The sequence below is a fragment of the Pavona decussata genome, unplaced genomic scaffold (genome assembly GCF_977016875.1).
Source record: "Pavona decussata unplaced genomic scaffold, jaPavDecu1.1 SCAFFOLD_9, whole genome shotgun sequence".
NCBI classification, from domain to species: domain Eukaryota; kingdom Metazoa; phylum Cnidaria; class Anthozoa; order Scleractinia; family Agariciidae; genus Pavona; species Pavona decussata.
Window position 1 is genome coordinate 4262887 of NW_028145432.1, and position 21685 is coordinate 4284571.

Here is a 21685-nt window from a genome sequence, read left to right on the forward strand (position 1 = left end):
AATGAAACATTACAGCAGGTCGTTTTGCAGACACCAGCCGCTTGCATGACGTGAGGCAACTACTTCACAACAAATCTTTATCCTAAATTTATATCCAGTTAAATTAATATTTGGTAAATGTACCTGCTTCTGGCGCCTCCATGCCACAACAACACTGACATGAGATAGCTTTTGCTGACATGGCAGGGTTACTAGTCCGGGCCATAGACATTTTTGTCTATATGGTTTCTTGAAATATGATTGGTCGAGGCAAAATCAAAACAAGGAAATTTGGCCGATAGGAACTGGGGCAACCTAGACCTTGTGCACGGAAATGTACACGGCGGCCATATTGCAACACAACAACTTCACTGTAGAAAACACACACAAAAGTGACAATAATTTAACGAGAAACAACATTTATGCCGATACAATGCACTGAACAGAATTCGGGAGCTCTGCGCGGGGACGCACTAGTTTGCTGAAGATGATATGATGTACAACAAATGAACAAGTCCAGATTTGGCATTTCTTGGCCACTTAAATACTGTGGCGGTTTTAATTGAAACTCAAATAAAAGTGAATTGTTTACAATGCCAATGGTAATTAAAATATCATTTTCAGCAAAGGTGGGACGAAAAAGGCGCCCCACAGCTGGTAAGCGAAAGTACAAACATAAATGATAATCCGAAAGATGGCGAGAAGGGAGCGGAGGGCGGGAAAATTGTTTTCCCCAGGAGATATACTCGCTGTGATGGTGAAAGCAAGAGGGAATTCTTGCCAATGCGACCAGTCTTTTATACTAGCGGACAAATTAGGCTCTCCCACACGATTGGCTGTTATGTCACATGACAGACCACCATCGGATTAACAAATATGTGCCTAGACTACAATCGGTCAATGTATCGACATAAATAACATCATGCGTTGACATGATGTTTGGTTTTATGCGATACAATGCACTGAACGGAATTCGGGAGCTCTGCGCGGGGACGCACTAGTTTGCTGAAGATGATATGATGTACAACAAATGAACAAGTCCAGATTTGGCATTTCTTGGCCACTTAAATACTGTGGCGGTTTTAATTGAAACTCAAATAAAAGTGAATTGTTTACAATGCCAATGGTAATTAAAATATCATTTTCAGCAAAGGTGGGGCGAAAAAGGCGCCACAAGCCACACACAACTGTGGCAGCCCCACCAAGACACCACTGCAGAGCTCGCGAATTGGAAACAAGAATAGCGAGTATAATATTGAATAGAGAATAATTTTGACGGATCAGTAACAGCCCATGACTGGCTTACGTCACCGCTGAACTGTAACAATACTCTGCTGATAACAGGCGCACGCAAAACGACAGAATATACGGTATGGCAGCCCATGTCTGACCCAGGGGTCTATCACGCTATAGTTAAAGAGATTGAGTTAAATTTATAAAATATGTAAGGAAAAGAATAGTTGTTTTTGTTACAGCTAAATAATTATCAATGGAAACTGTAGCAGCCCATAACCAAACCCATTGTACCAAAATACACTCGATAGAAGCAACTAACTAGTTGACGACAGAAAATGTAGCAGCCCATGTCTGTCCTACATGGTCGTCAGTGGGGTGTGGAGCGATAACTAACTGACAACAGAAAATGTAGCAGCCCATGTCTGTCCTACATGGTTGTCAGTGGGGTGTACAGCGATAACTAACTGACAACAGAAACATGTAGCAGCCCATGTCTGTCCTACATGATCACTCTAGTCACTGTCATTAGCATAGTACTTATAACTCTCCAGAAATGATAGCAGCCCATGTCTGACCTACATGGTCGTCAGTGGGGTGTACAGCGTAACTAACTGACAACAGAAAATGTAGCAGCCCATGTCTGTCCTACATGGTTGTCAGTGGGGTGTACAGCGATAACTAACTGACAACAGAAACATGTAGCAGCCCATGTCTGTCCTACATGATCACTCTAGTCACTGTCATTAGCATAGTACTTATAACTCTCCAGAAATGATAGCAGCCCATGTCTGACCTACATTTGTTGGAGTCATACACAGAGAGAAAAATGATAGAATTGAGTTGGTGCGTGACCTGTTCTACCTACAGTATTAGACTTAATTGGCGTGAAGGCGTTCAGAGCGTATATATAGTTTGAAAGCGTCAGATTTCCAGCGGCCAAGAGTGCGGATTTGAGCGTCCAAGAAACCCTTATCGGCCGCAAGCGAAGCAGCGCCAATTCGGAAGCTGTGGCCCTTATATCTACTAGGGTCAAGGCTGCAAAAGTGTAAACAACGAGAGAGTTCGGTGTTAAATTGGTAGACCGTAATAGGTGCGAGGTTTTGTTGACAGAATAACGGGCCCGGTAGGGCCCCTCGCGTTTGGCAATATTCTACCATTGCTTGCACGGGGCAGAACGGCAGAGTTTCCTCGCGTTCAATTAAGATTTCAAAGGGTTTCCGGTCGGTATTGTGCTTAAATGCGGTAATAATGATCTTAATCATTTGTGGTTGGCCATTGTGTACCAAAAATTTTAAATCCTTAAATTGTAATATGGAATCGACACGATCCACACTCTTAGCCGCCAGTTCACCAACACGAAAGAAGCCGTAAAAGGCTAATAAGAACATCGCGGAGTAAAGACAATGTTGAAAGGCCGATGAATTGGTGTGACGGAGAGATTTAATAAGCTCGTGCAATACCGGTCGAGTAATGGGTAAACGGAGGTCAGCCAAACGCTGGCGGCTTAAAGCTGTTGACAGCTTATGAATCAAAAACGATTTAGTTGGGTCGGAATAACCTTTGATCTTGTGAACATAACTGATAGCCGAAAGATAAGAAGAAATCGTAGAAGGTGTGAGTTTCCTTGCCGATAGGTAAGATGTGAAAAGAGCTAATTGGTGAGAAGATAATGGTAGCTGGGGGGTTGATGACCCACAAAAACGTTCATAAAGAATTTGAAACGACCCCCATGCTCTCTGGTACGATTTTTTGGTGCCGGCCGTTAGAGCTGAGCCTAATAAATCCCTCAAGTGAGTGACCAACTCTCCGGTAGAAGGTTCGCTGGTACTGTTGTTGGGAATTCGTCTGCCTCTGGCGCTAGTTCCTTGAAGTTGTCTACCTGAAATCGGGAGATGTAATCGGCTTGGCTGTTCTGCAAGCCAGGAACATGCCGAGCACGAAATAAAATATTATAACGTAGGCAACTAAGAACCAGGTCACGTAGAAGAACCATTACTGACTTATGCTTAGATGTTTGCTTGTTGATAATGTCCACGAGGGCAGCATTATCGGTGAAAAATAGCACGCAGCGGTTAGCCATGCTAGTCCCCCAAATGTGGACAGCAATAACAATGGGAAAAAACTCGAGGAAAGTAATGTTGAAACTGTGCCATTTGTCAGGAAAAGCGCCGCCAAACCAGTGCTTTCCAAATATCGCACCAAAACCTTTTGATGCCGCGGCATCTGTATATAATTCAAGTGTAGAAGAATTGTCCCAGCGATCTGACAGAAAAAATGCCCTGCCATTAAAATTATCTAGAAAGTCTAACCACATGCGTATATCAAGTTTAGCTTCTCGGTTTAAACGGATGTGGTGATGAGGGCGTGTCAGACCGGTGGTAAGGTCAATTAAGCGGCGTAAAAATGCACGGCCTGGGATGACAACTGAACAACAAAAATTCAACAGGCCGATTAAAGATTGCAGCTCGCGCAGAGTAACGGAGCGCTTCTTATAAAATAGATGAAGTAAGGTGCAACATTTGGTAAGCTTGTCTAGCGGCAACCTGGCCTCCTGATGCACAGAATCAAGCTCTATGCCAGCGAATTGTAAAGTGGTATCTGGTCCCACTGTTTTCTCTTCAGCAATTGGGACTCCGAGGAATTTGCACATAGCGAGAAAATGGTGTAGATCTTTGCTGCATTTATCTTTATTAGGTGCAATAAACAAAAAATCGTCTAAAATATGTAAAACGGCAGAGACATGTAAGTGTTGCGTGGCAAGCCACTCCAAAGAAGAACTGAATTTTTCGAAAATAGCACAGCTTGACTTCAAACCCATTGCTAGACACCGATCAAAATAATATTCATTCGCCCATTTGATACCCAGTAAAGGGTATTCCAACGGGTGAACAGGAATAATACGGAATGCGGACTTAATATCCGTTTTAGCCAAAAAACAACCGGCCCCGAAGTTTTTTAGAATAGAAATGGCATCGCTAATCGTAGCATAATGAACTGATGAGCATTCATCGGGGATGGAATCGTTTACAGAAGAACCTTTAGGGTATGATAAATGGTGAATTAATCTAAATTCGTTAGGAGTTTTTTTGGGAACTAAGCCAATGGGCGAAGTGCGAAAAGTAGGATAAGGGGGAGCCTTGAAAGGTCCCACAACCCTACCAGCTTCGATTTCCTTCATTAATTTTCCTGAAACAACGTCCGGGCTCTGTAGCGCACTTTGTAAATTAGGAGACTCAAAAGGAGATAATTCGCCGATGTAAGAAATTCGAAAACCGTACCGAAAGCCATTAACTAAAAGGGTTTTAAGGGCTGGAGTATAACCGGCTAATAAAGCCTCAAACCGGTCCGCTTTTACGGGCGTGACTGGTGGGCTGTCCAACACTTGGAGTAATAACTGGCGATCCTGATTTGCCAACGTTGGAGCGCTGGTGGGTTGGTGAGACCTGACATTGGCTGGCGGGATGTTTGGCATGGCATTTAAAGCAAACATGCTCATATTGACATCCCCTACATTGTCTTCCAGCGTGAAACGTCCAGCATGTCCCTTTTGGGAAATTGTTGTTGGAGGGACGAAAACGTACTCGTGGGTTTACCTTATCCGCACTGGCGGATGATTGAGGTTTGCCCCGAAAATTGGTCATTGCCCGCAGCCATAACTCCCAGTGGATCTGATCCCAAGGGTAGCTTTTGGGGGAGGATTGCCTTAGGTAGCGAAACTGCTCGTCATAAAAAAGCCAGTCCGCTGATTTCTGAGACAGATCACGCACCACTTCACAATATTTCATTAGTTTTGGGGCGTCGTCAGAAGCCTTCTCTGAATAAATGGTTACAAAAGTGTTAAAGGCAGTAATCCACTGCTGTATATTGGTCACTTTTTTTGGCGTGTGAGAAGGCTCAAGTGTTAGCTGGGGTTGACCCGAGGCACCCGCAGTGGAGGTCATTGAAAGGGAATACTTTTCACGGGGGGGAGCTACTGACAATAACGCCCCAAAATCAATGTATTCATGAGCCCAGATTTTGGCTTTGATTTTAGCACTAACTCTAGCACCTAAATTCATACCGATACTGGTAAATAGCTGACGGGGTTGATCTCCAGCACCCAAGGTAGAAAGTTGTGGATCTGTGGACTGCGTACCTGTGCGTTCTGTAAGGTTGGTAACCTCCTCGTCCACCACATGAGCAACTTGACGGTCTGCTGTGGGGTGGCTGTCAGAGACATTCGCTAGGGGCTGCACGGCCAAGGCATCTTTAACGGCTGCAGAAACAGCAGCGGTAATCGTGGAGGTGAGCGCTTGAAGATTCAACTGGACCATCCCCGAGCCTTGAGGAGGCTGGGCTGGAGGAGGTTGAACTTGTAGCATGGTAGCTGGCTCGGCCACTTGCAGATCAGATGCAGGCAACGGGGGAAGACGCTTAGCACGTCTTGCAGGACCAGCAGAACGCTTCTTAGGTGGCATGATGCAGCGAGAAGAAATAAACTAAACAATAACGGATGTTAGCGGACAGCCCTAACCCACATGCAACGGAAGCGAAAGCGGGAAAATTACAACCTCATAGGGGCCGAATTAATTAAAGTAACCGCCAAGTTTTTGCGGTATGTGCAAACAGGAAAAAGCTGTTTACCGACTGATACGACAACGTTTTGTCCTGGGAGATTAACAAAGCCCATTTTCACCAATAAATCGATAAGCTTGACAGAAATACCAGTGCATTGGACACACCTACCGAAATAGGCGATCAAAAAGGATTGTACACTCATGCGGTATACTGCAAGCAACGATAATAACCAAAGCCGGTATAAAACAAAGGCACACTAATGTACTGTGCACTCAGGTGGCTAAAATGATTAGCCAACCACAATCAGATAAAGCCAACGTGAGCAGCAAGTTATTCATATGTATGCGGCAAATTCCTGCCAGCAAAAATTAGCTGAATCACGAGGCAACAAAAACACGGCTTGGTTTAAAATGTACACTGTACAAATATTTAAAGGAAATCAAGGGCTTGGATTAGCTACAAACAAATAGTCCGGCCTAGTGGTCGGCACGTGAACAATAACGCAATGACCTCAAAACGGCCCCTCTGAGACTCTGAAAAAACTTATATTGCCCCTGTCTATTTAGGTGCACACCATCACGAGCGAGAAATCTCTGGGAAGAATTCCAAAAACTCCGATGACCCCAGAAAAAGGAATAAGGGAGTGCCTCCAGGAACGTTTTAACATAGCTGTTAAGCGCGCGGACACGCGTGTTAAATACAGGATTGGATCCTAGAAGGGTTTGGCATACACAAACAAGCTTAACATTGTACGTGTCGTGCAAAATGGTTACTAACTCCTCAATAGCAGAACCCACCACTAAAGGATCAAGCCGGGAAAGATCGTTGGTTCCCAGCTGTAAGATAACTATGTCTGGCGCGAATGAAGCGACCACGGGGAGGTCGTATTGCATCGTTTTGGCCACAGTTCTACCCCCAACACCATGCCATTTGAATGTAGCAAGGGCAGTTAACAAGAATTGATGGTTAAGGTTGGGGTTTGCGGCAACAAAGTATTCTAAACGCCTAATGAATGAATGCCCAAGTATTAAAATCTTAGGATGAGCCATGCTAATACTAACCAAAAATGACTGCTACAACTTGCCTGAAAAAATTGTTTTCGCCAGGAGATATACTCGCTGTGATGGTGAAAGCAAGAGGGAATTCTTGCCAATGCGACCAGTCTTTTATACTAGCGGACAAATTAGGCTCTCCCACACGATTGGCTGTTATGTCACATGACAGACCACCTTCGGATTAACAAATATGTGCCTAGACTACAATCGGTCAATGTATCGACATAAATAACATCATGCGTTGACATGATGTTTGGTTTTAATTCTGGATTTGTACGTCATGAATTTATTGTATGTTCTAATTTTCGATATCGATTGACATCAGCTCTCCATTCTCGCACTCCGCTAAAGACGTGCGGACTCTATCGAGTACAGCTTCTTTGTGCTTATGTGGTCCTTCAACTTGAATAGTTGCCGGGATGTAAGCCCCTCCACCAGCCTGTTTATTTCTTTGAAACTTTTGAGCTGCGTTGGGACGAACAGTAACTGTCGGTTCTCCATTGACAATCCTTAGAGAAAAGAGATTGCAAAATTCAGACCGACAAAAGCTGTTCACCAGTGCAAGTAAACTGGATAGCTTCGTTTCAATTTATTACACAGAAAAATTATTCAGACTTAGGAGATAACAGATAATTCACTTACCCTTCAATCTGCGATATCTTGCAACACTCCAGAAGGTAGGATAGTTCCCTGTTTAAAAAATACTGAATTCTGCTGATCTGAGACCCTCGCACATCTTCCAAAGTGTAACTCTTTCGCTGTGATTTGCTGTAAATGGCCATTTTTGGCAAAGGCTCCAGAATTAGTTCCACTTCGGCAGGGATAAGACATGCCAGTGCGAAGGGATCATACTCGTTGTAAGCTTCCTTTCTAACGATAAATGGTGTCCCAGATGGTGGTTTTACTTTGAAATGATGATATGTAAAAGTTATGCAAATTAAACAGCGTAAGCGATGGTGATAAGCGCTACAGTAAGGCTTTGTTTTCTAAAGGAATTCACATGAAGTGCAGTAAGGCAAGAAGTTAAAAAAAAATATCACTGCTGCAAAACTTACCCTTTGATTTGGACACCTTTGATAGAAATTCTGAAAAAGCCCATTGCCATGCTGAAGGATTGCGCTCACTTTTGTTCCGAGGATTTGAGATCTTGACCAGCTCGATCAACTCTCCCGTTTCCGGTGAGATGTCCAAATGACACTTCTAGAATGCTAGTGACCAATGAAATAACTACTTCGTTCAATGTTGGTTAATTTGTGGTGCTGTGAACAACTCTTATTACACTGCTCTTATACAAGCGTTTCGCGAGGACTTATTTTGTCAATTTAACTTTTAAAAATTGAAGTGTTCTCAAAAATTTTTATAGAACCATGAATTCAATAAGCCCTGATGTTAACGGCACTGGTGGCGAAGCTTGGTAAGTACTATTCTTTCCTCGTGCTCATGTGTTAGCCAGTTGAAACCTTTCCGATTCGTGCACGTGTATATCGAATTTACAATGGCAATTGTACTTAAACCACTGAATTTATTTTCGCAGTGAAACTTCACAAAAGGCCGAATTAAAAAAAAGACGCCGCGAAGGGGGAAAGAGAAAATAGCCTACATAAGCAATTCCCAGGCGATGTCTTCCGCGCTATACCAGCGCAAGGCGACTTTATTTCAGAAGGGTCGCGCTCTTCACACCATGACCAAGGCTGAAATACTTATTGTAATCGATCGTAAGGGACAGCGTTTTGTCGGTGGTTTTCTGGGCCTTTTAGAAACATATAATAAAGGAATACTTAAGCCCACCCAATGCGAGCACAGATACGACGCTTAGGAGACTTCAGCAGACCCTAATCGCCCTGAAATCGAAACCGCTCGAAGACACTCCTGAACATATCAATATTGATCAACGTTTAGCTGGCGTTCAAGGGCATTCATCTATGGTTGGCGAAATGGTGCAAAATTCAGGATAAATATTCAATCACATTCAGCTATAATATCCATTCACATTCACAACTAATATTTTGATTAACAAATAAAACCGTTCACATTCAGCATTTATATCTATATTCTGGATCAATATTTGTTCACATTCAAGATTTGTATTCGTTCGGTAGTTTTAGCTTCATTCACATTCAGCTATTGTATCGCTTCACATTCACAGTACGCCGAATGGTGCAAAATTCACGAAATATTTCCATTCAGCAATTTCTGCGCATCGTATCTTGCGCGCGCCACGTGATATAAAATGACCTCGTACCCAGAGCCCGCGCTTTCGTTATCAAAATGGCGAATGTGGGTGAACGGACCGAACTATATGATGTCTCTGATTGGGAACTTTTTTTGGAGCAATACTTGACGTCCTTGACGAAAGTGAAACATTATGGGAAACACCACACATGCTAATGCTAATGCTGCTTGGATTTTACTCATTCATTCAGGCTGATGGCCACTTCCCTTCACATTTTAAACATTCTCTCAATGTTTCGCACCTATCTAGGAAGCCAACAAGCTGGATGTTGTGCACTCGGTCAGTATAAAATGCAGATTGCAGACTACAGACTAGGTATAAAATGCAGACTGCAGACTGGGTATAAAATGCAGACTGAGACCAAAACCGTCTCTTGTCAAATACCCTAGTGTCACGCAATTACATTTCCGAGATCATCTCCCGCGAAATTGACCATATTTTTGACCCATTTCTCAACAGTTTGTTTTCTTTATCTCGATTTGGTAGCTTTCATTTCCTGAGGCCCTTTCTTCACAAAGAAGACTCGATATTATAAATCGCTTTGCATTAGTTCGTAAAAAATTTAATACGCCCATGACGATTTTCATATTATAATGAGGGAAACAGACTTGATTTCCGAGGGGGCGAGCAATTTTAAATCGACAGATTTAAACTTGTTTCTTTGAATAAATAATATCAAAGACATTGCATACCTTCAGTATTCTAGCAATACATGAAAACATATTTTATTCAAAAAACATTATTTTACATCCACTTGCCGATGTCACCGATGCCATGTTGACGCAAAGCGGCGAAGAGGTCGACCACGTGCGAAGTAAAGGTCATGTGTCTGTGTTATTGCTTACATCATGATTTGGGGTTATTTAGTTCAATTCAAGGTTGACACTTGTCAATGTCAATTTCATGGAAAAGGATCTTGAAAGGCGATTGCCACTAGTGTAAGTTAAGTTGAAAATTCAAAATGCATCCTATATTTGACAAAGAGACGGTTTTGGTCTCAGTCTGCATTTTATACCCAGTCTGCAGTCTGCATTTTATAACTAATCTGCATTTTATACCCAGTCTGCATTTTATACTGACCGGTTGTGCAGTCACTTGTGACCTACACTATGCTAACCAAGAACAAGTGTTTGCTGAACTCTCAATGTCTTGCCTCAGATTGAAAAGCAACCAGATATGTTTGAGCATTTGTTTGTAGATAAAGTCTGAGGAAATGTAACCTCTGATTTTGTGAAAAATTTACTGCAATTGCCTGGTGAAGATAGCAGCAGTGCCTCAAAGAGGTCCATTCAGATGCTTCTTTCATTTCTTGACAACGCTGAAGTGAGCGATTTGAAAGATTTTCTTCAGTTTGCTACCGGTAGCTGCCCTGTCACTAGTAAGATGGCTCCTGGTTGCATTCAGGTCAGCTGTGTTGATACAGAATCGTTTTTTGCATCCACATGCCTCCTGGAACTAAAAATTCCCACCAATTTTTCAAATGTTGCACATTTCGATGGAGCCTTGCAGGCAGTGATAATTTAGGGGAAGCACCTTCAACACAGCATGGGTTGTTTAAACATAATATTGTGCTTCACCCAATGTTTCAATATTTATCTTTGGGAATTTGTTTCAGATATATATGGATGTTATAGTCCTGTTGAGTTGTGGTTAAAATGTGTGGCTAGGTGGTTCAAGAAAGTGAAGTTAACCACTTGAACGTAACATTCCTTTGCAAGTCTTTCAATCTCAGTATTGTCAGGTTCGTTTTGATAAAATTCCAAGGGTGTTCATTTCCTCCTATTTGAAACTTTAACCATCCTTGTTGGTGCTGATTGCAAAACAGATTCACTGTACATGTCACGCACACTATAATGATAACATGATTAATATCAGTTGTGCCACATTTTAGTTGACTGTGAATTCAATTTATTATCATTACAAACCAGCAGCAGTGTCAACTGTGGTCTAGACTTTGAGATGATTTTGTTTTTTTTTTAGCTCTCAAATTTCCAAATAGGAATAGTTCTTATAAACTGTTCAAATTATGTGATGATTCAGCTATTGTTGTTATTACATTGCAAGGTCAAAAAGAAATTGCGCCACTTTCTTCACCAATCAAGAGTAAGCCCCCCCCCCCCCCCCCAAAAAAAAAAAATAATAATAATTACTTACTCACAGTTTCCTGCGCTTGGTGGCATTTACATATATTTGCTACTAGTTCTAATTGGTTAATCGAGTTTTCAGTCCGTTGTGATTGGTCTGATTAATTACTTGATTTAGGTTTTTACGACACGCATTTGAAAACCGCCCTATAACATGGAACTGTGAGGTGGCATTATATTGCGATAGCTGGTCCTAATTATGTAAGTGATCGACCTTTCTTCATATTTGCTATCTGCCATTTTGTAGACTAAAATGTTTTAATTGTTGTGTTCAGGTTAGACTATTAAAAATTTAAATAATGATTAGCACAAGAGAAAGTAAAATTTATATATTGAAATACATAAACTGCGTAACAATGTTATCTAGCTGTTCGTCAGTTAAGGGTGAATACCCTGTAACATCCTGTAGTCCATACTCCACCACGCGACGCCTCAAAGTCCAACATGCTACTAGAAGCATTCTGGCTATTTCAGTCCAGGGAAGGCCCAATGAGCGAAGACTGATCAGCACGTCTTCTGGTATTTCAAGCCTTGGTCTACCTCTATCCCCATTTCTTTCCACTGTTGGACTGACTTGTGAAAACAGAGCGAGATCGGTACACCTCGAACTAATCTGGACTGCTTCCCGACAGTCAGTATCAGGTGTTTCCCATAATGTTTCACTTTCGTCAAGGATGTGAAGTATTGCTTCAAAAATAAGTTCCCGATCAGAGACATCTTATAGTTCGGTCCGTTCACCCGCATCCGCCATTTTGATAACGTAAGCGCGGGCTCTGGGTACGAGGTCATTTTATATCACGTGGTGCGCGCAAGATACGATGCGCAGAAATTGCTGAATGGAAATATTTCGTGAATTTTGCACCATTCGGCGTACTGTGAATGTGAAGCGATACGATAGCTGAATGTGAATGAAGCTAAAACTACTGAACGAATACAAATCTTGAATGTAAACCAATATTGATCCAGAATATAGATATAAATGCTGAATGTGTATGGTTTTATTTGTTAATCAAAATATTAATCGTGAATGTGAATGGATATTGAATTGCTGAATTTTGCACCATGTCGCCATCCATATTCATCAACAAGAGATGAGACTCACGTCCCTCCTTCAAGAAAGAGGTTGCACTATGGTGATAGTCCTGACTCTGTGATACCAACTCCTGTTAAGGAATTATTGTTGAATAAACTGATGCCGACAACTCAACGACAAAGAGAAAAATGATGTACCCACGGTCCAGAAACAGAGTAAAATATCATTTATTTCTGACAAGAGCATAGAGATCTTTGTTGCTGGAGAGGAAAAGTGACAGCAGATACGGTATGTATGATCAGTCAATGACCCTCGTCAGCTAAATAAACTGTTATTGTTCCTGTTAACTTATGGGCATTTCCCAAAACAATCAGAACAATATGTTTTGTTAATTAATGTTTCTTGAAGCTAAATGGACCGTCAAAATACATAGCGCTACATAGCATCTGAATATGTGCTATTGTTTCTGTTACATTAAATTGTTTTTTTGTTTGTTTTTTGTTTTTTGAAAAACTACTGCAGTAGCGTATACCAATTGAAAAAAAGGAGGAGGGGTAGAATCTCGCATAAAAAAGTTGATGTACATGTACGTGCTTATTGAATGTTTTGAAACAAACTGCTGAAAATTGAAAGCATGCCATAACTACTGTGGTCTCTTTCTTAGAATAATGGTTGTAAAATAAGTTTTGTGGTTTTCGGGTTGACAAGCACCCCCAGTTTACCCTCACCCCTCCAAGGCAACTCAGTCAGTATGCATCTAATTCATGTAACTATTATGGCTAAGATGAAAAAGATCTCCAACGCATCAACCCTCCTTGTTTGAAATTATTTATTTCTACGACGGTCACTGATGCCTCACTGCTACAAAATTCAATTGTTTGTTCTTTTACTGGTGCATTCCTATAATTTTTTTGTACTTGTAATCAGGAGAAACCTTACACTGAACTCGAGGAAAAAAATCCATTTAAATTACCACTGATATAACTTTTTTTGGATTAAAATCTAGGCCACATTATATTCATCACTGTTCATGCAGCCTTCTATTGCAACTTAATGGCAGGGAAACATTCCTTGGTACAGTATGCGATGTGCGACAAATGCATACTTGCAGACCTGCAGACTTGCAGAGTTAATGGACTCAACATACTGGCCTTTCCCAATTCATTTTAAAAATAATATTGTGTAACCCCCGCCATTCCACATCATGCGCTGTCCGCTTAGTACGTTACTTGGCTACTTTCACGGTTGTCCTGAAAGACAACCGTGAAGACTTGCCGACCTGCATACTTACGGATTTTCGCGACTTTGGAATTTAATGAGAATTATATGCTAGTGTTGTTGATTCCACAGAGTGTTGCTGATTCTCTAGCTCGTGGCATTTAGTACGATCGAGTGATATAATCCACTGTGGAGGCATGTGTTGTTTACGAAATTTTAAGAGCTAAAATCTAGCGCAGGAATTTTTAAATTCAAACTAACTTTGGCATGGCAACCACTTGAGCAACACGTCTACATAATTTTTTTTGCTATTCTGACTTTGAACTCAGATATCTCGATAACCAATCAAAATATCGGAAAAGCCTTGTTAATGTCTTGAATAACGCTGTGCAGCTAATTCGTTCTTGCCAGGTGTCCGATACCCGATAATTTCAATCCAACAGGCCTCGTTCGTCGGAGAGTTTACCCGATCCTGATATTTTAGAAAATAAAAAAAATCACTAAAATTGTATTTTTGTCAGAACCTAGCCCTTATTATGCTGTCCACTATTATATAGTTTGACAGCGTTTTCTCAAAACTGGCGTACGTACGAATTTTATTCCTAAAGGACAATCGTGAAAGTAGCCAAGTATCAATGCGTACCAAGCCGACAGCACATGATATGGAATGGCGGAGGTTACACAATATTATTTTTAAAATGAATTGCGAAAGGCCAGTATGTTGCGTCTGCAAGTCTGCAAGTCTGAAGTCTGCATTTGTCGCACACCGTACAGTATGTGCATGCATACATGAAATTTAACATAGTGAAATATTTTAAAAGAAATGGACAAATTATATTGAGATAAAAATCTAGAACATACATAGACAGAAAAAAACACTGTAATCCTGCCAACAGTCATGCAGCAGTTTGTAAAGTTTCATTTGTCAATATCTAACAAAATCTGACAAAAGCAGCACAATTTTGTTTTACTTCTCAATGAAAAGATAATGAAAATAAATTATCCATTTTCCCCCCACAGAAGGGATTGGAAATTCCAGGGGGACCTCAAAGGCCAAAATATTTATAGAAATGTGTGGTTCCAGAAAAATATCCATACCCCAAGGATGGTATATCGTTTCGACCTTCACCCCCCCCCCCCCCCCCACCCCTCTTGAATTTTCCAGTCTTGCTTGTTTAAAAAATTTGGCTTTTGGGACCCACTCACCCTCGAAATTTCCAGCAACCATCCTTCTGGTGGGTATGGATATTTTTGGATACCACACAATGTATGAAGTTAAATTGGAATTTCCATAGGTTCTAACTTTAAAAAGAATCCCTGGCATGGAGGAGGCAAGGACATGGTTCAGCATAATTAATTTTTTGCACCTTTATCATATACAATATTAACATCAGTCAGCCTCTCCATCTTCGTCATCTTCCACAATACAGTGTTCGTCAACTGCTTCAAGGTGCTGAAGATCTTCAATTATGTCATTGTACAACACAAGCAGTGCCTCCTTTTTGGCTTTACTCGGGTGGGCCTTAAAATATTCCAGTTTGCTAGACAGAGGTCCTCTTACCTCGGCATCAAAAATCTGCTGTAGTTATCTCCAATGCGTTTCAGAATTTCATCCTTGGTGGCATTCTTTATATCTTCAGCTACAGCCCTTTCTTGAACAGTTACATAAAGTCTTTGTACCTCCACTTCTGTTCGCTTCTTGCCATCAATGAAATGTTCACTGAGCAGTCTTCTCCGGTTATTCTGCAAAATTTCTTCATAGTTTGAGAGATCCTTATCCAATTCAAGGCCATCCAAGGAAATTAGCTTCTCTGAACAGTTCCCCTCCAGATACCTGTAGTGAAGAATTAAATATACAATAAGTTTAGTCAGGGAAGGATTTGGTCAACATACATTACAGGGATATCTGCCATACCATATTGTTTCAAATATAAACAAACTTTTTTTGTTTTGATGCATATGGTTGGGAATTAGATGACAAAAGTCTTTGAGCTGAGGTAAGAACTTCAAATTTATTCTCATACAAAGCAATAGCAGTTATGGTGTATCATGTTAGCAAAAATTGTTAGGTCTAAATTTGGAGAGTATATCATAAGGTGCGATAAAGGCCAAAGAGGTGTACTTGAAATAGAACAGAAACTTGCCTTTCTTTTTGAAGCTTTATCCTCCATGCAAGCACTTCATCTCCAAAGTCATACTTTCTTCTAGACTCTATGGCTTCCTCTTTTGAGTTTCGTAAACCAATCATGTTGAAGAGCCAATTTCTCACCTTTAGTGATATTATTATCAACATTTAATGTTTATGTAAAATATGTGAAAGTAAATGCCACAGTGATTCCATAACTAAAAGGTGCCCCTAATACATGTAGATGGTCGCACCATTTGCTACAATTTAATCTGCAACATGTGCATTACAAGTTCAGCAAACAGGGACTAAGATTATAAAATAAGTATTTATAGGTAACAAGATAAATGTCATGTCCCAGCCTACAAGAGTTTAAATAATAATATTATCATGCAGATGTCTACTTCCTCTGTTAGCAGCTACCAGATTACAAAGATGACATTTTTTATGTGGTGCCTGATAACATATACATTTGTACATGCAAGTAAAAAGGTAAACAAACCTTGCTCAAATTTCCAAGATTTCTGAAAATTCGGAGCCAGTCAAGAGCAACCATCTTGTCATGCTGCCACACTTTTGAGTCCTTATTAACTTCCTCTAGGCAAGCATCCATATCGTCTCCTTTGCTCTTGGAATTTCTGTTTAAGTAATGTTCATGAATAAATAATGTTACCAGAGGTACTGACAGATTCTGTGGTTTCCACAAATTGATTGAGTTTCCCTGGGTAGCTAGCACGGTCAATGCTATAAATACATGAATAAACAAGAAAGAGAGAATAAACAGGTTACTTTAACCACCAAACAGGACCTTTGTTCAACGTTGGAGTGCACTAAAATGTGGTCAATGTGGTCAAATGCATTCCAGAGAAGACCCCACACATTTACAATACACGTACATGTAAATGTACAAAATTTTACATGAAAAAGTTTATTACTGTTAGGTACGAAATGTGTTTACTGCTACAATGTAAAAGTAAAATGGGCTAATATTAATCATGGCTGGTTTATGCCTTTTTTTCAATATAAAGGCAATGCTTGAATTATTTGGTTTTGCTTGTCATACGTACACGTACACGTACACGTTTTGCTTGTCATACATACAAAATGTTTAGGCACCTTTTGACTGTTTATCTCAATACCCCTTTTCACCCATGTGATCCATGTTACATTTTTGCAGTGCAACCCATAAAAATTGGCTGCAAAGCCAACTAGGTTACCATGGCCCTTAAATTCAAACAATTTAATTCCACTCACCTGTCGTGTAGATCCATCAATGCATATTTTGATGAGCTGCTTCTGTGAAACAAAGGTGCAAATGACAACTGCCCTGCTCTGGTATAGGAAGTGTTGTTCCTTCCCACACCCATACGTAGCACCATGAGAGCCATGAGATAGGTATAAGTCATTCCAAAGATGTACTTGTAGGTGGCATTGTTCCAGCTAACTTCAGGCATCCACTTGTACAGGTAATCATTGACAGAAATTTCCAGGCTGCCTGATGCGAGCCTATCCCTTATTTCTTTCCACAATCCAATGTGTGCTACTTTCAACACCGACATTGTCTTGTGATGATCAGAACCCTTTCCGATAAACTTCTGGGCATTCTCCGAGACAAATCCTAACTCACTAGCAAGCTTGGACAGAAATATGTCACAGTTCAAGTCAATAAAATGACGTGCCATGTTCATTTCTAAATGAAGCTTGCCAATGCAGAGCACAACCCAGCTAAATTCTTGCACACTGCTGCCCCTGATGGCTTTTGATACAATGCTCACTAACACTCGCCTTTTCAACCTCCTCCCCACATTCGGAACAAAGCAGAACATCATCAATAACTCCCCTACACACCAGATAGGGCAAACCATCCATTATGATTTTTAAGCCACTCACGATCTTGAAGATCATGTGGGTTGTAGCGCTTCACATTGGTTGCCTTGCCAACTCTGTGCAATACTTCCTTTAAGGCATCAGATGAATTTGGACTTACAAAGATTGGGTCACCTGCTACAACTTTCACGGGGTGGTCAGGATGGTTGGAGGGGACATGCTGAAATTCATCATGGCAATCTGCCAACTTCTCTTTCAAAAAAATATGTCCCTCCTCTTTTTCATCAATGGTGAATCCAAACTGGGTCTCCTTCACCCGTTGCTGATAACAACGAATGGGGGCTATTAGTGCAGTACCCAAAATGTCGCTCCCCTGAACTTGCTTTTCAGCAGCTTTAAGGCTGACCCTGCAATCATGATTGACACACTTCCTCTTCGTCCGTTCCATGGTTGTTTGGCAAACAGGGCAAACACATCTTTCTTCATTCGCTTTTATTTAATCTACACGCAGGTCAATGTCATCTTTCCATTCACCGTTGACTTTATTTTGCTCCTTTAGCAAATCAAGAAGAAGTTCATGGATCATCTTTTTGTTCTGAAGTCATAAGGAAATATTCAAGCAATATCAAACATTGTTACAATGTCTTGCAGTTGGTTGAGATAATGGCATGAGCAAGGTATTTAAACCAAACACTAAGCACAGTAATGCAAAAGCACAATAACTTCAAATTACTGTTAATAAGCAAAGTTAAATCCAACACCAATAAATTGCTACTGATTATCATGTGTGTTAAGGCACCTGTTTATGATAGAAAGCTTGGAAATAAATTCCTTCAAAATCAGTGCATGTTAGAAAACCAGTCACACTTCTCCTGATACATTGCATGTACACTTCTTGCAATTTCAGACCACAAAATCTGTGTTTCAGTAAAATGACTGCGTGCTCTACAGATAGCTAAAACAAAAACGTCTTTGTGTTTGAGGTACCTTGCTAGCCAATACAGAAAGCAAAAATTATCGACCGTCTCTAAGTCTAAAGTCTCTTGCATACGTTTGCTCATATGAAACCCTTACCTCATGGCGAATCAAGTCCTTGTTGGCCTCTGAAGCAGAGCACATGTCCAAAAGCTTTACCTTATCCTCTTCACTTTCCTTCCTAAGTTCACTTTTCTTAGACCATGAACTGAAAAAAATATAAATTGCATACATTGAACATGTTGCTATGATGAGAAGGATTAGTAAGTTGCTACATGTAACCTTTCCTGAGATTTCCTGGTACAAAAATATCATTTGAGCTTACACTCTGAACAATCACTACTGATTTTTAGGAAAAACGCGACTACGGTATATTTATTTCTACATCTTCTGACTAAGTAATGTAGGTAGTTGTACATATCAGTGGAAAGTACACTCCCTCTCTCACTTAGCTCCAACACAAAACTGTTGTTACCAGTAAACTGCATGCCTTAAAGAGTAAGGTCCATGTTACATGTAAATTTTGTGAATTTTTTTTCTCTAACCATTTCCTTACCAGTGGCAACCCAAGGTCATTCTTTTAGTTCCTTGCCTTAGTTATCACTGCAGCTTTCAGCTTTTATGTGTGCAAAATATTAAAGCACATTCAGTAAAAACAAAATATTACAGAAATAATAACTACATATAGCAGACTTGAAGTGACCATGTACACTTTTACTTACCCTGGAGAAAGACTTTGGTCCCATTGCAAAGTTCCATCTGGATGGACTGGAGCCACACAAACACTAGTTAGAACACTAATCTGTGATCGGTTATCCTTTCGGACAGTCTATTTTTTGATGAGAACTTGATCATTGTCAATAGCAACAAGAATATCACCACCAGGAACTTGAGGGACATCCATGGTCAAATTGTTCAGCCACATTCGGGCACTTGTGATACCACAAGCAGGATGGAACTTCCCATACATATTTAGGACTAGATTGCTACGAGTGACTGAATATGCAAATAAATTTGATGCAAACATCAAGGGGCTAATGAAAGATGGCTGCACTAGGGAATAAAGTTGATCAACACTCATAGCTTTCTGAAAAGGTTGAGTTTTTTCAATTGCAAGTGCATTGACTGCAGAAGCAAGAATGGAATTTCTGGCGTGAAACCATTAATGAGGTGTAACTTTCAAGAGCACAAGTAGACTTTTGTAGGTTTGATCACAGGATGAAATATCTTTTTGGATATTTTCTTTTTCGTGCTGGAAAATTGTTGAAGTCAGATTAATTTTATTGTGACTGTTCAAACAATAAATGAATGTTTCAAGGTTCTCTCTGTCCAGAAAAATGAGATTAAACCGTAGTCAGCAAGTTCTTAGCACATGCAAGGGCCAACTCCCTGTCCAACAATGGAATGTTTTCAATTAGTGACCTAAATTCTTGGCAAGAATTCTTCTCTTCTTCTGTTTCAATTTCCTCACCGCTCTCAGTGTCACTTTCGTTATCTTTCGTCACAACCTTTTTTCCTTCAACACTTTTTGGAGGACGCCCCCTGGCTTACTTGTTACATGGACAGTTTCCTTCAGTCCACAAATAAAAGCGTTTTGAGGTTGACACTTTGGCCTGCACATCTGTATTACCACGAATTCGATAAAGTGATTGTTTGCATCCAGCGCAGATACTATTGGGATGAATATCTTCCAAGTTTTCCTCGATGTTTATTTGAAATTGGCTCAGTAACTCATTTTTGAATAAACTTTTGTCAGCACAAGCAGATTTTTTTGAAAGGGCATTTCCACACAGTCGACAAGCTGTCCTTAAAAACGATAAATGATCATCCATGAGCTGCAAAGGAGACCAAAATAGGAGCTTTTGAACTGAAAGTCAGTAGATAAGCAACAGATGACACTTGAAGAGATAATGTACCCGAAGAGCAACGTATCTGGATGTCACACTAAAAACAAACAAGGTGCACTTGAATTCCGTTTTGATGTTCATGCAAACACCACTGCATTTACATGTATCTCTTCTTAAAAAAATACTGGGAATAAAATTCTTGTGATTTTGATGCGAGGAGTGGTAGTGTGACATAAAGGACAATGCATGTAAGAAAACTTATGTATGTAATTCCAAATAATGACTGCACCATAAATAAGTCTTAGGCCTTATTGCAATGTTATGTCTTTAAACCTGGTCACAAAAGCATCTCAGAGATAAAAAACCAAGGTCTAAAACCAATATAATACAACTATCCACCAACTTAAAACAAGAGCAAAACAGAACCTTTAGAATAGCAGATGCTACTACTCTTTAAGAAGCAATGGCGGCGAAGGGCAATACTAAGAGGTCTAAAGCTTGGTTCACACTTGTGACATAAGCATAAGCATACGAATGTTCACACTTGTGACATAAGCATAAGAAAGGTGACATACGCAGGCGCATTGGTCCCATTGCAAAGTTCCATCTGGATGGACTGGAGCCACACAAACACTGGTTAGAACACTAATCTGTGCTCTGTTATCCTTTCGGACAGTCTATTTTTTGATGAGAACTTGATCATTGTCAATAGTAACAAGAATATCGGTCGTTAAGAATGTCTGTCGCTTTGGTGATTTGTCAAAAAAAACGGAACAATCCATGGCAAGAATCCATCATGTTCTGGATTGAATTTATTTTGCAAGCATGGTATATAACAAGGTTGATGGAATGAAGACAGCAACCTTGGTACTCTGCATCAGGTGCGTCCTTAGCTAGCTCAGCTTGAACTCTCTTTTTATCTGAACTCATTGACGCAGTTGTGTCATATGCTTGACCACGACAATTTCTAATGTCAATTGCATGCTTCTTTAAGCTGTTCCTGATCACAGTAGCAATAGCTGAACCAGTCGTTCTTGTTAGATTACACATGTCTATCAGAACCTTGCGCTTTATTGGGTTGGATGGGTCAGCAATAAGGTCAAGCAGAGGGAAACACACTGACAACACTTCACGACCCTGAGAAGTCATTTCGTGGGCAATTAACGAGAAGTGGGGATTCTTCTCAAGGCATTTTCTAAAATATTCATGAATCGCGTCAGCAATAACCCCAATCACTTCATTTTGGACAGTTTTGCTCGTATACCATGCATTTTGTGGTCCGGAAATGAGATGTTCCTTAAGTACAGGGTTGCTCTCTGCCAGGAGATGAAGGATAGTGATACAATAACCTTCATTCAATGCTGGAGGTTCTGCAAACTGCACTTGATCACCTAGGTACCCGCGCAAAGCAATTTGCTGCTTTGTACACAACAGCACGGCATCTACGATATAAGGC

At 40.5% G+C, this 21685-nt stretch overlaps 1 protein-coding gene and 1 pseudogene across 2 annotated transcripts; both read right to left on the reverse strand.

The window, feature by feature from the left end:
- Positions 1-7125: 7125 nt before the first annotated feature.
- Positions 7126-7809, reverse strand: LOC146488665 (uncharacterized). The gene is made up of 2 exons (XM_085119296.1): positions 7470-7809; positions 7126-7336 (listed from the first exon to the last, which is right to left on the reverse strand). The coding sequence occupies exons 1-2, from the start codon at positions 7607-7609 to the stop codon at positions 7126-7128; spliced, it is 351 nt and encodes a 116-aa protein (XP_084975422.1). The 5' UTR covers positions 7610-7809.
- A 6792-nt stretch (positions 7810-14601) lies between these two features.
- Positions 14602-20712, reverse strand: LOC146488666 (uncharacterized; annotated as a pseudogene). Its single transcript, XR_014866544.1, has 7 exons — positions 19105-20712; positions 18482-18590; positions 16835-18002; positions 16250-16324; positions 16083-16212; positions 15600-15724; positions 14602-15289 (listed from the first exon to the last, which is right to left on the reverse strand). The product of XR_014866544.1 is annotated as an uncharacterized LOC146488666 (transcript).
- Between the last annotated feature and the right edge of the window lie 973 nt (positions 20713-21685).

Coding starts and splice junctions, on each gene's coding strand:
- LOC146488665 (XM_085119296.1), bottom strand. CDS start 7,609: ATGGCCATTTACAGCAAATCACAGCGAAAGAGTTACACTTTGGAAGAT. Junction 7,337..7,469: donor AAGATATCGCAGATTGAAGG/GTAAGTGAATTA, acceptor CTTTTCTCTAAG/GATTGTCAATGGAGAACCGA.